This window comes from Nerophis lumbriciformis, linkage group LG25, assembly GCF_033978685.3.
Source record: "Nerophis lumbriciformis linkage group LG25, RoL_Nlum_v2.1, whole genome shotgun sequence".
Classification (NCBI taxonomy): domain Eukaryota; kingdom Metazoa; phylum Chordata; class Actinopteri; order Syngnathiformes; family Syngnathidae; genus Nerophis; species Nerophis lumbriciformis.
In genome coordinates this window covers 32,260,035-32,277,947 of record NC_084572.2, presented here as the reverse complement: position 1 = coordinate 32,277,947, position 17,913 = coordinate 32,260,035, and the positions used below count along the sequence as shown (strand labels likewise).

The window sequence follows — 17,913 nt, the reverse complement described above, 5'->3', positions numbered from 1 at the left end:
CCCGCTCACCCGCACTGTGGTGTAACAAGCCGCGAACGCGCCCGTGGCGGAGGAACACACTCGGCGGTGCTGCGGTGGACAAGGGGAATATAACCGGCTGTGTCACTCCGTCTCTGTCGCTCGTGGAGTCAACAACTTCTCTGTTCTTTGTGTCAATCTGCTTGCTACGCTCCAGCGTCAAAATGGCATTTTAAAGGCGTGTGGCGGCTACCCTTGCATCGGCAATCAACTGGCAGTGCAGCGGCGAATAGCAACGGCGGTTTCTGGCAACATGGCGTAAGTTTGTCATTTTTAATGTTTTGTTTTGGTATTTCTGGCTTCCGTGTGTCACATTTAGAACCGACGACGGTTGACAAAGTGATATAATATTTATTAATGGGTCACATACTTGATACTGCTTGTTATATACACACCCTGTGGGACAGTTATTAGCCTCGGGCAGCAACATCTACCCCACCCCGACATCAACATCTCCTATTAAATTCAGTCAGAGTTGACCAAAAACCTAATTAAACACAAGTAAACTCTCACTCAAACAGCTTGTGGCTCTTTTAGTTTGATTTTATAACGAAGCCGGTCGTTTTGTGTACATAAATATAGTGACAACGTGGCGGGTCCAAGATGGCGCACACATTCAGTCTCTATAAGCCCTCGTCTCGCGCCTGTGACGAAAATGGCGGGCGCCTTTCTTCCCCTCCCGCTCGTCCTCCAAAAGAGGGCGTGGTTACCGGCAGCCAGCATGACCAAATTAGGAAGCGTACTCAGGGAGTGGGAGGAGCGTCGGCGTTTTAAGAGCTGCTTTGACGCTTGAGTGGAAGGATTATCTTTTAAAATTAGCCTCAGTTCCATCGCGCATGCGCTGTTGTCAGTCTTAACGACTTGACTGCCCTTTGAAGCTTTGATGATGGTGCTTAAAAGATGTATATATGTTTGAAAACGTGCAATTTGCCAACATGAAGGCAGTCTCGCCCACAAGACAATTTAAGCTTGACTTACTGTTGTTCACTGAACCATATTATGTATGTTATTAAAGGTATTTCAAACATCCTAATTTTCGGATTATTCTGCCCCTGCCAGAATTTAACATCTCTCACTTTAATAATGCAGGTCTCTACTGGCAACTCCCCGCTTTGCTGCAGTCGACAGCAGTTTGGACCTTCTCGACTTACGAACTTCTCCACACGCCGTTTTATTCTCCTTCACGCGACCGTTGCTGACCGGCAGCCATGTTGACGCTCTCGCAGCTCGACTTGGAGGACGTGGAGGCCCTGTGCTTAGGTTGGTGTCTTGACGTCAACACAACCCGGAGTAACCGGTCCAACCAGTCGATGCTAATTCGTTGATTGGTTTTCCAGGGCCCTCGTTTTTGATGGCTGACCCAATGGGGCCCCTTCTGGACCACGATGAAGAGGAAGCGCTTTCACCCTCCTCCTCTCTCGAGGGGGAGGTCCCGGCTTCGCCACCCCTCTCCTTGTCCCCCTATCCCACCTTGCTGTTGCCCCCTTTCCCTCCACTTGACCACGCCCGCTCCTTACTGGAAGTCAAGGGGGGAGCCCTCCCCTGGCTGGGCGCCGGCGACCTGCTCGACGCTCACGTGGGAGCAGACAACAATAAAGGTGAGGCTCAGGTGGTAATTTATGGCCGGTTGGTGAAAACTGTATCACGATATAGGTTTTATATTTTATATCGACTATTTTTATGGCCAATAAAAAATAAGGGCCGGGAGAAAAATGTATGAAACCTTCCTCTGATTATAATCCCCTCAGCTGTCAAGGCAGAAAATAAAGAAAATGTCAACATAAGCATGGAATACAGTGTAAAATCACATTGAACACTTACAATCTCTTGAAATTAAATAAGTGCTTAATAAAGAAGTGCGAAATAATTAAGAATTATAATAATATTAATAATAATATATTAATATTAATAATTAAGTGCTTAATAAAGTGTAAGAAAAGTGTGGGAATGTAAACGTAGGGAAACATGAGAACTATTTTCTGCAGGTTTAGGGCCATGAAGTTACAGCTGTGCTCTAAAGGGTGAGCGCGGCTAAGATGGTGCGATATTAGCGGTGTTTGTGGGGACGAGCGCCTTGCATCATTTACAGACCATATTGGTGTGACTACAGTCCCTTTTTTGTAAAACAAATCTAAAAGGGCCATACTCTTTTTATCCACAATTTCTGTATTTTTAGTTTCCCTTTTTACTCCTTGCAAAGAATCAACCGCCAGACAAGCAAACTGATAGTAGATACTAGGGGTGTGGGGAAAAAAATCGATTTATTTGTATTTCATTTTTTTTCTTTTCTTTTTTTTAAAAAGTAAAATAATCAATCCAACAAAACAATACACAGCAATACCATAACAATGCAATCCAATTCCAAAACCAAACCCGAACTAGCAACACTCAGAACTGCAATAAAAACAGAGCAATTGAGAGGAGACACAAACACGACACAGAACAAACCAAAAGAAGTGAAACAAAAATGAATATTATCAACAACAGTATCAATATTAGTTACAATTTCAACATAGCAGTGATTAAAAATCCCTCATTGACATTATTTGACATTTATATAAAAAAATGAACAATAGTGTGACAGTGGCTTACACTTGCATCGCATCTCATAAGCTTGACAACACACTGTGTCCAATATTTTCACAAAGATAAAATAAGTCATATTTTTGGTTCATTTAATAGTTAAAACAAATGTACATTATTGCAATCAGTTGATAAAACATTGTCCTTTACAATTATAAAAGCTTTTTACTCTGCTTGCATGTCAGCAGACTGGGGTAGATCCTGCTGAAATCCTATGTATTGAATGAATAGAGAATCCTTTTGAATCGGGAAAATACCGTTTTTGAATCAAGAATAGCGTTGAATAAAAAAAAAAAAAGATTTTGAATCGAATCGTGACCCCAAGAATCGATATTGAATCGAATCGTGGGACACCCAAAGATTCACGGCCCGAGTGGATACTGTTACCTGATTGGCTGTTAGCGTGTGTATGCCGATAATATATTGATGTCGTTTATCGCCCTGCTCTAGTTGCATATAGAAACATTGAAGGATGATAAAACCGTTGATATTTAGTACACTAAAGATGAAACAAATGAATCAAACGTTCGAAACCCTATATTTAGCTTTGTGTTGGAGATGACAAAGCCGTCTAATACTTAGTTCTAGCCCCGGGCTGCGCTTTGGACACACTTGACTTAGACATGGTGTGTGTGTACCTTCCAGACTAGGCAGGAATGTGATATGGTGCACGGGGCTTAAACGATCTTGTCAGACCGGCTCAAACCAGTTTTACGGAGTCCTTTTCAATCCGGTCCGCCCAGTGACGTTTTCAGTTATGGTAAATTAAATGTTAGCACTTCCTGCTGAATGGCTGCCAACTCTTCCAGACTTTTTGAAAGACTTCCAGGAATTGAACTAGTCTACCGACATCCCAACTCAGTTAAAAGTTGTGATGTTTTTGTGAGGATTACAAACTACCCGTCTATGAAATCGTGAAAGTTATATCACGCTAATGATCAAAGCTCCAATAAAGACAGCCAGAGGAAACAACAAATGTGCAGTGGCTCCTTGTGTCCCGCTGCAGCAGTACAACTGGCTAGCAGTCCCTAGCAAGCTCACACCATAGATGTTAACTAGTTAGCCTGCCCACCAGGATAGTTATGGTAGTTTAAAAAACATACTTTGTGCCTTTTTTTTTGCAGCAGAACAGTCTAAAGAGCATCTTTGCATTTTATTTATATTTTTACCGCAGGTCCTGAAAACAAAACACACCTGCCATGCAGAAGATCGGACTGTTTAATTTCAATTCTTAAAAATGTCAGCCTGATTTTTGTCACATAAAAGAGCTTTGATGAAATGAAAACATGCAAGGTCTTTACATGTTCTAAATGAATAATACTAAGGCTGCAGCTAACGATTATTTTTTTATCTATAGATTATTTTTTCTTTTACCGATTTTTTTTATTTAAAATGAAGATGAAAAAAATAAATGTAGGCCAGTTTTTTCAAAAGGCATGGCTTTTATTTACAAAAATAAAAAGTATGGCCACTCAGTCAACATTGACAACAACATGACAAAATATTCTGTAACAATGTAAACATTTAAAACGTTTAACATTTAACAAAATTAAAAGTAGCTTATTTGCTTTTTAATGTGCAAATATAAAATAAACATACAGTGCAAATCTTAATATTCTGCAATAGTATAAGCATTTCAAAAGTAAAAGTATTGCTTATTTTGCTTTAAAATGTGCAAAAATAAAGATAAACATCCAATACAAAAAAGTGCGTATTTCCTTGAATTGGCGCCGGGTATATAGTATTCGCATGCCTCGAATTACTGCCGGGTCAAACTCGTTTCGCAAAATAATTAGTGCATGCTTGGCCTTACCGCTGGCTCAGGATTAACGCCGGATCAAAATCGTTTCGCAAAATATTAATTTTATTAGCGCATGTCTGGAATTTTCGCCGGGTCAAACTCGTTTCGCAAAATGATTAGCATATGTCTAGATCTTCCACCGGGTCAAACTCGTCACGTCATGAGTGACACTTCACCTGTCATCATTTTCAAAATGGAGGAGGCTGATTTCAATAATTTGAGATCGCATAAAGGGAAGAAGATTAAGAGCTATTCATTAGGATTTAAGGTCCAAGCTATTGAATATGCTAAAAAGAACAGCTATGTTTTATTAATATACTGTAGCTGCGTGTGTCAAATATGAGTCATTAAATGACTCCCGCCTCCTGCTGATAGAGGGTGCTAGTGATCCTTCTTGCGACTACCGGTACTGCAGAAGAACGGTGCTGCAGAAGAAGACAACAAGCCACAAGAGTGGGCAGCGATCGTTTGCTTGCACTTTTAACATGGAGGATTACATATCTAAAATAAAACAGTTTTCTAAACTGGACTTTCAATCGAAGCAGGAGGTAATACTTAAAGGAATATCTCCATCGAGACAGAGAGACTTTTAAAACTGAAGAAAGATAAGGAAGACTTCTATAAACAAGTTATCAATGCTTTTGATCAGAAGCAGCTGTGCATGGACTCATAAGTAAAGGTAAGACCATAATAACGTTTTTTTTTTTTTTTATTAAATGTGCTTTTCATGATGGTATCCTTACATCACTCAAATTTATAAGCGCAGGCCTAAATTTACCCCACGCCTTTTGGTAAGCGCAGGAGTGAGAAGAGGTTTTAAATTAATTAGCGCCGTGGCGGCTATTCAAGGAAATACGGTATTCGACGCACAAAAACGGCGTCGACGTATTTACGTAATCGATGACGTCGACGCGTCGTTTAAGCCTTAAATAATACACATGGGAAGTTACAATTACTGCCCACTGTGTCTTAGCTTATATGCATGAATATCACCTCCATAATTAAACACACTTATCCTGATCTGATTTCTTTATATAACTCTTATTACAACATAGACTTAACACATAACTTCCAATTGGGATCAGATGGTTATGACATGAAGGGTTTATTACAAGTGTATATTATTCAAATGTTGAGTCAGAATGTGCAGAGTGGGGTTGGCAATCCTTTAATTACATAAATGAATCTTTATGTATTTTAATGCAAATATTGGGAGTTGCAGCAGAACTGCTGGGAGTCATTCACTTCCTACGATCATTTTTAAAAGGAAAACACTTCCTTGTTGGCAGATGATGCGTTCACTGGCATGGACTGGATGACGGAGAAAATCGACCTCGACGATTTTGACCTGGAGTCTCTCATCGGCTCCTGCTCGTCTGAGGAGTCTCCTCGCTCCCCCGACGACCTCCTGGCCTCCCTGCACTCCCACATGGATTTGGACGTGGACTCCTTTGACCCTCCTGCTTCCAACAACCACTTGGAGTCAGAGATGCCAAACGAGCCCACTCAAGAGGAGGCGGGGCTCGCCCAGCAGGTGGTCATGAAGTCAGAGCCCTGCTCCCCCCTCCCCCCTCGGTCTCCATGCCCCCCTCCTTCCCCAACATCTGATACAGGGCACGAGGCGGACACAAAATCTCCCCTCGCCATCATCCCAGACCCCAGCGGCGGCAGCCCCATCATGGTGGTGGTGCTCGCCAATGAAGACGTGTCCCTCCCCGAGTCCACCGTCGAGTCCTCGCCGCCGTCCAGCGACTGTGACAGCGATTCCGGCATCGAGTCGGTCGCCGGCTCTCCGTGTGTCGCCGGCTCCTCCCGCACGAAACCATACACCAAACCCGAGCCCTCCTCCCCCCGAGGCAAGGTGAAGTCGGCGTCTGGCCCTCCCAAAGAGAAAAAAATGAAGAAGATGGAGCAGAACAAGACGGCGGCCACGCGCTATCGCCAGAAGAAGCGCGTAGAGCAGGAGCTGCTGGGCTCAGAGTGCGAAGAGCTGGAGAGAAAGAACCAAGTGCTGGCCGAGAAGGCGGAGTCCATCAGCAAGGAGATCCAGTACCTCAAAGACCTGATGGAGGAGGTCCGCAAGCGTCACCGCCGAAAGGCAAGCCCGCCCACCACCTAGGAGCTGGAAGTATGCACGCCTCCACGAAGGGCTGGGAGGTCAGGTGAAGCATCCGTACATGCTCATCTCCCATTCCCAACATGTTACCCCCGCACCCCTTATGCTTCATGTAATCACTCTGTCGCCATAGCAACCATCCTCTTCTCAGCTTTAGGTCCAGAAAGGGTCCTCTGACTTCTAGCGTGTGTACATAAACAACTTCCTGTCTATTTAAGACAACTTTGTCCATGTCCGCTCTTTGGCTTGTACAAACGCCCTGCTTTCTTTTTTCTAATAAACTTTTCTCCATCTCAAGCAACTTCATCTCCTGGACTGGCCTCATTGCATCACAAAGTTAAATGTGTACCTTGAAGATTTTGGAAAAGTCCTTTTATGCTGTATGAACAGCATAGTGAACCTTTTGGCACCTCACGGATTTACTATAAAATAAAATATTTCTGTTTAGAGATGTCCGATAATATCGGACTGCCGATAAATGCCGATAAATGCCTTAAAATGTAATATCGGAAATTATCGGTATCTGTATCAAAAAGTAAAATTTGTGACTTTTTAAAACGCCGCTGTGTACACGGACGTAGGGAGAAGTACAGAGCGCCAATAAACCTTAAAGGCACTGCCTGTGCGTGCCGACCCAGTCACATAATATCTACGGCTTTTCACACACACAAGTGAATGCAAGTCATACTTGGTCAACAGCCATACAGGTCACACTGAGGATGGCCGTATAAACAACTTTAACACTGTTACAAATATGCGCCACACTGTGAACCCACACCAAACAAGAATGACTAACACATTTCGGGAGAACATCCGCACCGTAACACAACATAAACACAACAGAACAAATACCCAGAACTCTGTGCAGCACTAACTCTTCCGGGACGCTACAATATACACCCCTGCTACCCCCCACCTCAACCTCCTCATGCTCTCTCATGGAGAAGCATGTCCCAAATTCCAAGCTGCTGTTTTGAGGCATGTAAAAAAAAAAAATAATGCACTTTGTGACTTCAATAATAAAAATATAGCAGTGCCATGTTGGCACTTTTTTCCATAACTTGAGTTGATTTATTTTGGAAAACGTTTAATGCATCCAGCGGGGTATCACAACAAAATTAGGCACAATAATGTGTTAATTCCACGACTATCTGTATCTGTTGATATCGGAATCGGTAATTAAGAGTTGGACAATATCGGATATCGGCAAAAAAGCCATTATCGGACATCTCTACTTCTGTTGCTTAATTATAAACTTACAACTTGCAGTATAGTTTGGTTTCTACATAATTCAGATAATTGCCGTTCAACAAACTTACAATACGTTATTAAAGATTTCAGTTAGGCAAATGTAAAAAGTAGGTTGAACAAACAAAAGTTTGACATTTTTCACACGTGTACAGAATGTCAAAGGTCACACAAACTGCGGCTCATGAGTGACGGGTGAAGGAAAAACAAGCGTCACCTGTTTGAAGGTCAAAGTTCACGACACCTTTTTGTTTGTCTTCAAACAAGTACCTTGTTTTCCTCGAGTGATTTGGAGTACAGTGGAACCTAACTTGGTTCTCCAACAGGGTTTGCCAACTGAAATGTTGGAACAGTGAAGCAAGAGTTGCCTAAAAGAATCAAAGTAAACATGAACAATTGGTTTGTGCCTCGACAAAAGTCCCTATAAACAAAATAAAGGCAAATCATTCTACCTTGTGCCTGGCAATGTGTGGCATCGTTAAACACTCTGGGAGTTGATTAAAAAAAGCTAGCATTAGCACAAACTAGCAGTGTGATGCGATCCTTTATCGGCTTGTGTCCCGGTAGTGCCTTTACCCTCGCTGTAATAAAGGTCTGCTCTGCGTCTTTTCCGGTTTCATCACAATTAAGGACTTGCTGTGGACCAAATCTCCCTTTGCTGATAAAGTCCTGGAAATTAAAGTGCCACAAGCCATAGGCTAACTGCGTAGCCAAAAGGCGAGCTCAGTTGTCTAGAAACCTGAAACCATACAGCACGACACAAAGTGATTTCCTAAGACCAGCTGACCGGCACAAGGTGCGACAATTGTGGGGAATCAACTCGTCAAGACATACCGCGAGCCTCCAAAACTCTTCAAAATGGTGTGTACATGACAGCAGACGACATGAATGAGTGAAGCGGTCGTACGAGGCATGTTTGGCGCGACTGAAAAGGATGCAAATAGTGGCGTTCGTCAATGGAGATTCCATCGTACACTAGAAAGTGGGAAGGAAAACGGGTATTGTGGAGATTGCATATATGTTTAAGAGTTCTTCCTTTATTCATAGCCATGTTTAGATCATCTAGTACTTTTCCTTTGTATATTATACCAGTTTCTCTTTGTCTCCAGAGGTCTGTTTAGTGTCTTAACCATTGGAATGTGAATACATCCCCCACTTCTTTCCTTATCACTGTTGCGAGAGGGAGAAGTGGGGGCTTTCTTTATGTGCAAGAAGTTGGCTCTTCCGTTTGAATGTCAGATCGACTCAAGTAGCCGATATGAATGTATTGGTATGGGCTGATCTCCTGAAATTTCAGTAAAACTTGATAATATTCCTATTCTGTCTTGATGGTCCTTCTTACTCAGCATATATGTCATCGAAAGAACTTGGGATTGACCAGTAACTTAGATTCCCTGGGAGGAAGAGCTGGTCGACGCAACAGTATCCCCTCACATGGTCATTGAACAAGTATGCAACACAACCAATGTTGCAAATAGCGGTAAAAAGCAAACTGCACACTCGGCATCGGTGTTCTGAAAATTACCTTTCAAAAGTAATTATAGTTACTTTACCAAACACGTAATTGCATTACTAAGGGTGTTAGAGCCAATTACTCTTTCTGTCCGTCAAGTTCCTGACGTCACTAAAGGGGTTGGCTCAAGGCCAAGTGCCAGTCTACTTAGGGAGAGGCTGGGAACTTGCTCAGGTGTTGCTGAGTAAAGGCGCAACAGTTTTTGACTGTGCCAGGCTATGATTTGTTTGCTCCCGTTTATTTTGTTACAAAGTGAGTTTGATTTACGTGACTGTATGTTAATAAATATTTGTGTTAAACATGGACACAATTCTGGACATCAATTATTAGCCAGCTGAACACGTCCAAACTAGCTTCAGTTATATTCGGCAACCAGTAGCAGTAAGAGTATAGGACTTTACTGCTACAATATATATATATAATGTAGTAACAGACACCTTCATAACAATATGTAAAATGTACAATATACACACTGCAAGTATATATATAATGTAGTAACAGAGACCTTCATAACAATATGTAAAATGTTTTATATACATATGTTCAATATTTACTGTATTTTGGTCATTTTATGCATTAATCACAAATGTTTTGTAGAAAAGGACAAACTACCTACTGGGCACTAGTGTGTTTTCCATGATTGTGGGGACAAAAGCAAGCCTAAATAAACAAACACATGTTCAAAAACAGGCCCAGAAATCTGCAACTCACAGACGTTCTACCTTTTGTAGAATAGGACAAACTCCCTACCTGCGCACTCGTGTTCTTGCTTTATTGTGGGGACAGAAAGCAAGCCCAAATAAACAACCACATGTTAAAAAAACAGGCCACAAACGAGTGCACGTATAGGCCCCTCCCACCTCCAAAGACATGCACCTGGGGATAGGCCCTTCCCACCTCCAAAGACATGCACCTGGGGATAGGCCCCTCCCACCTCCAAAGACATGCACCTGGGGATAGGCCCCTCCCACCTCCAAAGGTACATATATATATATAGAGAGAGAGCTAAACAGGCTCTCTCTCTCTCTCTCTCTCTCTATATATATATATACAGGTAAAAGCCAGTAAATTAGAATATTTTGAAAAACTTGATTTATTTCAGTAATTGCATTCAAAAGGTGTAACTTGTACATTATATTTATTCATTGCACACAGACTGATGCATTCAAATGTTTATTTCATTTAATTTTGATGATTTGAAGTGGCAACAAATGAAAATCCAAAATTCCGTGTGTCACAAAATTAGAATATTACTTAAGGCTAATACAAAAAAGGGATTTTTAGAAATGTTGGCCAACTGAAAAGTATGAAAATGAAAAATATGAGCATGTACAATACTCAATACTTGGTTGGAGCTCCTTTTGCCTCAATTACTGCGTTAATGCGGCGTGGCATGGAGTCGATGAGTTTCTGGCACTGCTCAGGTGTTATGAGAGCCCAGGTTGCTCTGATAGTGGCCTTCAACTCTTCTGCGTTTTTGGGTCTGGCATTCTGCATCTTCCTTTTCACAATACCCCACAGATTTTCTGTGGGGCTAAGGTCAGGGGAGTTGGCGGGCCAATTTAGAACAGAAATACCATGGTCCGTAAACCAGGCACGGGTAGATTTTGCGCTGTGTGCAGGCGCCAAGTCCTGTTGGAACTTGAAATCTCCATCTCCATAGAGCAGGTCAGCAGCAGGAAGCATGAAGTGCTCTAAAACTTGCTGGTAGACGGCTGCGTTGACCCTGGATCTCAGGAAACAGAGTGGACCGACACCAGCAGATGACATGGCACCCCAAACCATCACCCAACCATGCAAATTTTGCATTTCCTTTGGAAATCGAGGTCCCAGAGTCTGGAGGAAGACAGGTGAGGCACAGGATCCACGTTGCCTGAAGTCTAGTGTAAAGTTTCCACCATCAGTGATGGTTTGGGGTGCCATGTCATCTGCTGGTGTCGGTCCACTCTGTTTCCTGAGATCCAGGGTCAACGCAGCCGTCTACCAGCAAGTTTTAGAGCACTTCATGCTTCCTGCTGCTGACCTGCTCTATGGAGATGGAGATTTCAAGTTCCAACAGGACTTGGCGCCTGCACACAGCGCAAAATCTACCCGTGCCTGGTTTACGGACCATGGTATTTCTGTTCTAAATTGGCCCGCCAACTCCCCTGACCTTAGCCCCATAGAAAATCTGTGGGGTATTGTGAAAAGGAAGATGCAGAATGCCAGACCCAAAAATGCAGAAGAGTTGAAGGCCACTATCAGAGCAACCTGGGCTCTCATAACACCTGAGCAGTGCCAGAAACTCATCGACTCCATGCCACGCCGCATTAACGCAGTAATTGAGGCAAAAGGAGCTCCAACCAAGTATTGAGTATTGTACATGCTCATATTTTTCATTTTCATACTTTTCAGTTGGCCAACATTTCTAAAAATCCCTTTTTTGTATTAGCCTTAAGTAATATTCTAATTTTGTGACACACGGAATTTTGGATTTTCATTTGTTGCCACTTCAAATCATCAAAATTAAATGAAATAAACATTTGAACGCATCAGTCTGTGTGCAATGAATAAATATAATGTATAAGTTACACCTTTTGAATGCAATTACTGAAATAAATCAAGTTTTTCAAAATATTCTAATTTACTGGCTTTTACCTGTATATATATATATATATAGAGAGAGAGAGAGAGAGAGAGAGAGAGAGAGAGCTAAACAGGCTGTCTCTCTCTCTCTCTCTCCCTCTTTCTCTCTCTCTCTCTATCTATCTATAAGGGATGTCCGATAATGGCTTTTTGCCGATATTCCGATATTGTCCAACTCTTTAATTACCGATACCGATATATACAGTCGTGGAATTAACACATTATTATGTCTAATTTGGACAACCAGGTATGGTGAAGATAAGTACTTAAAAAAAATAAAAATAATAAGATAAATAAATTAAAAACATTTTCTTGTATAAAAAAAGAAAGTAAAACAATACAAAAACAGTTACATAGAAACTAGTAATTAATGAAAATTAGTAAAATTAATTGTTAAAGGTTAGTACTATTAGTGGACCAGCAGCACGCACAATCATGTGTGCTTACGGACTGTATCCCTGCAGACTGTTGGTCCACTAATTGTAAGAGTATCTTGTGTTTTTTATGTTGATTTAATAAAAAAAACAATAAAAAAAAAAAACAAAAAAAAACAATACCGATAATTTCCGATATTACATTTTAATGCATCTATCTCTACATACATCTCTAATATATATATATATATATATATATATATATATATGTATACACATTTCAATCGAGTTCATGTATATTTGTTCTTTACAAAAATTCCAACAAGTACTAAGTTTAAAAAAACAAAACATGCCGTTAGCCACATGCTAATAACATTAGCTCCTGTCCGTGTTGTATTCTAATAAGGCTCCCTGAGTCACAGTTCATCACACTTCCTTTACCTGCGTCTTTCATCGTTCATTAACGTCCATTAGCGTTAAACATGTGATCATGTTTTGTGTTGGACGGCGGTGCAAAGTGCATGAAGGCACACGCCCGCCCTCCGCCATGCTGAACACCCTTCGCGCCGCCCGAAGGCTACGTCATCATCATCGAGAAAACCCGCCTGTGCCAGCCAATGACGGACGAGCTTTCATGCCGGCCCCCGTCTATGCTGTCCCCTGATTGGTTGACTTCTCCCCCACCCTGATACCTGCCTACAAAAAGGTCTGCGCCAAGCGTTGCGTTCACCATTTCAGCCTGACAGGATCCAAGATGGGTCCGAGCTTGGACTTTTCGACATGGACTTGGACCCTCCTGGTGGTCCTAGTCACGCTCTTCGTAGTGTAAGTACAACACTAAGTACACACTGTAGAACCAAGTTTTTAGTGTCTTATGTGGCTTTATTGTAACAACACACAGGAGCAACAGTCCTGTGTTTGTTCTTCTGCCGTAAACAGCAATGTTGTGACACTTAAACAGGGCAACACTGCCATCTAGCGTACATGCATATTTGACACACACTTTTGGTGTACTTTCTCATTGCCTGTGCTCGCCTGTACTTCCAAACATTGTAATGTCAATCTGGTGTTTTATACTTGGTGTGTCCCCAAATAAATCCCCGTCTGCTTTTTACCAATATGGGACTTGTCTATCCAGACAGGAAGTCTGTATGGACAGTTGTAATACACTTTTCCACCACTTGTGGCAGTAATGCCAACATCAAACAAACAGTCCGGAGCTAAAGTCATGGAGACATTTTTTAAGTGCAAAAATTATGACTAAAGTGGTGAAGGCTGTATCTTCATTTGCACTTAAATTTTGGTTAAGTTTATTCAAGAAACATAAATATGTATACCATGCCAACTTTATTTATAAAGCCCTTCAAAAACAAGCACAGTTGAAAAACAAAGGGCTGTACACCACACAGAAATAGAGGCCAAGGACAGACTAAAAAATAACATTTAAAACAGAAATAAAAATACACATTTAAATAAGCAAATGCAAATTAACCTAAGAACAATTTGTTAGATAAAAAAAACAGTTAAAAAAAAAGTTAAAAGCTAAAAACAGTTTAAAGTCTCATGCTGGGTTAAAAGCCAGTGAATAAAAATGGGTTTTAAGAAAGGTCTTAAAAATAGGGAGAAGGGGCCTGTCTCACATGGAGAGGGAGATCGTTCCAGAGTTTGGGACCCGCAACAGAGAAGGCTCTGTCCCCTCTGAGCTTGCGCTGTATGAGTAAATAAGCTACAATATATATATATATATATATATATATATATATATATATATATATATATATATATATATATATGTATATATATTGCACTGCGTAATTGTGTGTAAAGTTATTGTTCATCAGTTTTTACAAGTTCCTAACTGCAGTATATTTGATTAGTCTTAGAGCGTCAATGCAGTCATAGAGAATAAAGTCATAGAGCAATTTCTCAAGCGCAAAAATTATGACTAAAGTGGTGGAAGCTGTATCTTCATTTGCACTTACATTCTTATTTAGTTTATTGAAGAAACATAAATATGTATGAGTAAATAAACTAGAATATATATATATATATATATATATATATATTGCACTGTGTGTAAAGTTATTGTTCATCAGTTTTGTCGAGTTCCTAACTCTGCAGTATATTTGATTAGTCTTAGAGCGTCAATGCAGTCATAGAGAAATTTCTTAAGCGCACAAATTATGACTAAAGTGGTGAAAGCTGTTTCTTCATTTACACTTAAATTTTTATTTAGTTTATTTAAGAAACATATAAGTATGTATGTGTATGTATATGTGTATATATATATCCATCCATCCATTTACTACCGCTTATTCCCTTTGGGGTAGCGGGGGGCGCTGGAGCCTATCTCAGCTACAATCGGGCGGAAGGCGGGGTACACCCTGGACAAGTCGCCACCTCATCGCAGGGCCAACACAGATAGACAGACAACATTCACACTCACATTCACACACTAGGGCCAATTTAGTGTTGCCAATCAACTTATCCCCAGGTGCATGTCTTTGGAAGTGGGAGGAAGCCGGAGTACCCGGAGGGAACCCACGCAGTCACGGGGAGAACATGCAAACTCCACACAGGAAGATCCCGAGCCCGGGATTGATATATATATATATATATATATATATATATATATATATATATATTATATTGTACTGCATAATTGTGTGTAAAGTTATTGTTCATCAGTTTTTACGAGTTCCTAAGTCTGATTGATTGAAACTTTTATTAGTAGATTGCACAGTACAGTACATATTCTGTACAATTGACCACTAAATGGTAACACCCGAATAAGTTGTTCAACTTGTTTAAGTCGGGGTCCACGTTAATCAATTCATGGTAAATCTGCAGTATATTTGATTAGTCTTTATTTTTCTAATCAGTCTGACCTAAGCCTTAATAATATTTTTAGTGACTAACACCTGGTTTAATGTCATTTTACAAGGTTTATCCTGTTAAACTATATGTAGATGAAATATAAGTATGAAACACCATTAAAACCAAGAGTAAGATTACGAATTCAGTGTTAATATTTGAGGTCAAAAAAGGTTAAGAACCCCTGTACTAACAGGTGCCATTTTGGGGTTCTTATGCTGCGTGCACCTTAATAATACCAGTATGTTGAAGCACGGTGCTATACGTCCGACTACGGTAGCCCTAATGCTCCGCGTTCCCTTTGAGCAGTTCATAGTTAACCAAAGGCGTACTAAAACTTTTTGACAGACGTTTTCATTGAGACTGCTCCATATTCTCAATGAAACATCGTTTTTTGTCTTGCTTGCTAACTTCCGGGTACTTCCTAGCATCATTCATTAAACAGGCGTCAACCTGCCGTCCACACGTATCTTTTATGTGTGACTGCCATCTACTGGTCACACTTATCACTACACTTTGTACTAAATACATTTGCTTGGAGGTTGGGAACTAGAATGTATCTGTACATTAGGCGCACTGTTGATTTTTGAGGAAATGAATAATGAGTCCCTTCTTCTTCATTGGTATTTATATTTGTAATCAGCCTGACCTAAGCCTTGACAATAATCTTTGTGATTAATATGGTTTCATAGCATAAGACAAAGTTGTTAGCCTGTTCAATTTATGAGTATGTTAGATGTAATTATTGATGACAATCAAGAGTAAGATTATCAATTCAGCGTGTGGAAAAGTTGGGCCCCGAGGTCCAAAAGGTTGAGAACCCCTGATCTAAAGGATGGTCACTTCATCATAGAACACAGTAGAGTCCTGAGTGGCATTTTACTGAAGTCATGTGTGAAGCAGCTGAGTTGTTTTGGTCTTATAAATCCAGATTGGATTTTAGAATTTCGAACAAATCGATGACAAAAAGTCAAGGTGAGCCGTATTTTATCGGAGCCATCGCACTCTCCGACCGGCTCGCCTCACAGCTGTGTGCCCTCGACCCTACTTTTTAATCCAGTACAATATTGTTTACAATGTTTGAGTGTTTTCCATGATTGTGTAGACATCTCCTTTCTGCCTTCATAGCTGAGGGGATTATAATCATTTGAAATAGGATTTTCTCTTTCTCCTTATTTTCCATAGGTCATAAAAAGTGTCAATAATTACCCATATCGACCGATATGAAGCACTTATTACCTATTTCTGCCATGTTGCCCTGCCCAAGACTCAAAGCTGACCTTTGAGATGAACCGTGAGTTTGTGTGTGTAAAAGGACAACACCCAGCAAGCACAATACCTTAAAACAACATTAAGAACTTGGTGAATTAGGTCCTGACGTTGAGCAACTCAAACATAATGTTGAAACAACATGCTTTTTGACGACGTTTAATCAATGTTGGGTTGTGACGTTGATTTGACCATTGAAATTTGGTCATTTTCCAACCAATATTCTACAACATAGACACACCATCTTTTTGACAACGGTTAATCAATGTCAGGTTGTGATGTTGATTTGAACATTGAAGTTTGGTCATTTCCCAACCAATATTCTACAACACAAATATAACGTTGAAACAACATGCTTTTTGATGACGTTTATTCAATGTTAGGTTCTGATGTTGATTTAACCATTGAATTTTGGTCATTTTCCAACCAATATTCTACAACATAGACACAACATCTTTTTGACAACAGTTAATCAATGTCAGGTTGTGACGTTGATTTGACCTTGGAAATTTGGCCATTCTCCAACCAATATTTTACAACACAAATACAACATAGACACAACATGCTTTTTGACTACGTTTATTCAATGTTAGGTTCTGACGTTGATTTGACCGTTGAATTTTGGTCATTTCCCAACCAATATTCTACAACACAAATACAACGATGAAACAACATGCCTTTTAACGACGTTTAAGCAATGTCAGGTTGTGGCGTTGATTTGACCTTGGAAATTTGGTAATTTTCCCAACCAATATTCTACAACACAAATGTAACAATGAAACAACATGCTTTTTGACGACGCTTAGTCAATGTTGGGTTCTGACGTTGATTTAACCATTGAGTTTTGGTAATTTCCCAACCAATATTCTACAACACAGACACAACATCTTTTTGACAATGGTTAATCAATGTCAGGTTGTGACGTTGATTTGACCTTGGAAATTTGGTCATTTCCCAACCAATATTCTACAACACAAATACAACATAGACACAACATCTTTTTGACAATGGTTAATCAATGTCAGGTTGTGACGTTCATTTGACCTTGGAAATTTGGTCATTTTCCAACCAATATTTTACAACACAAATACAACGATGAAACATTCTTTTTGACGACGTGTATTCAATGTTAGGTTCTGATGTTGATTTAACCATTGAATTTTGGTCACTTCCCAACCAACTACGTTGATCCAATGTTAGACATCAACAAGATCTCAATTTTCAAACACAACTATTTTGTAACGTTGTTTCAAAGTCCGTTTATAAAGGACGTATAATCAATGTTGTATCAATGTCTTGTGCCTGCTGGGCCGCGTCTTCACTGCCTGAGGAGACCTCCCATTGATGGAACCATGTTGACCCTCTTTCATCACACATGTGGTTATTTCCTTCTTCTCCTTGGTGTCATAGTTGGGTCATTTGTCCTCGTAAGACAAATATTTACTGTCCATGTGGTTTTTAACGTCTTCCTGTGTTTGTGTACGCTGATTTG

General features: G+C 40.5%; 2 protein-coding genes across 2 annotated transcripts in view; both read left to right on the top strand.

Annotated features, from left to right (window-relative positions):
- Positions 1–36: 36 nt before the first annotated feature.
- Positions 37–6,819, top strand: atf4a (activating transcription factor 4a). The gene is made up of 4 exons (XM_061984223.1): positions 37–276; positions 1,108–1,278; positions 1,356–1,616; positions 5,692–6,819. Exons 2-4 carry the CDS (start codon positions 1,227–1,229, stop codon positions 6,519–6,521), a joined length of 1,143 nt encoding a protein of 380 aa, XP_061840207.1. The 5' UTR covers positions 37–276; positions 1,108–1,226; the 3' UTR covers positions 6,522–6,819.
- A 6,166-nt stretch (positions 6,820–12,985) lies between these two features.
- Positions 12,986–17,913, top strand: part of LOC133621832 (cytochrome P450 3A40-like) — a 31,862-nt gene continuing 26,934 nt past the window's right edge. The window contains exon 1 of the mRNA XM_061984221.1: positions 12,986–13,103. Coding sequence (XP_061840205.1) covers positions 13,033–13,103 — 71 coding nt within the window. The 5' untranslated portion in view covers positions 12,986–13,032. The remainder of the gene's footprint in view (positions 13,104–17,913) is intronic.

Coding starts and splice junctions, on each gene's coding strand:
- atf4a (XM_061984223.1), top strand. CDS start 1,227: ATGTTGACGCTCTCGCAGCTCGACTTGGAGGACGTGGAGGCCCTGTGC. Junction 1,279..1,355: donor CGTGGAGGCCCTGTGCTTAG/GTTGGTGTCTTG, acceptor TTGGTTTTCCAG/GGCCCTCGTTTTTGATGGCT. Junction 1,617..5,691: donor GGGAGCAGACAACAATAAAG/GTGAGGCTCAGG, acceptor CCTTGTTGGCAG/ATGATGCGTTCACTGGCATG.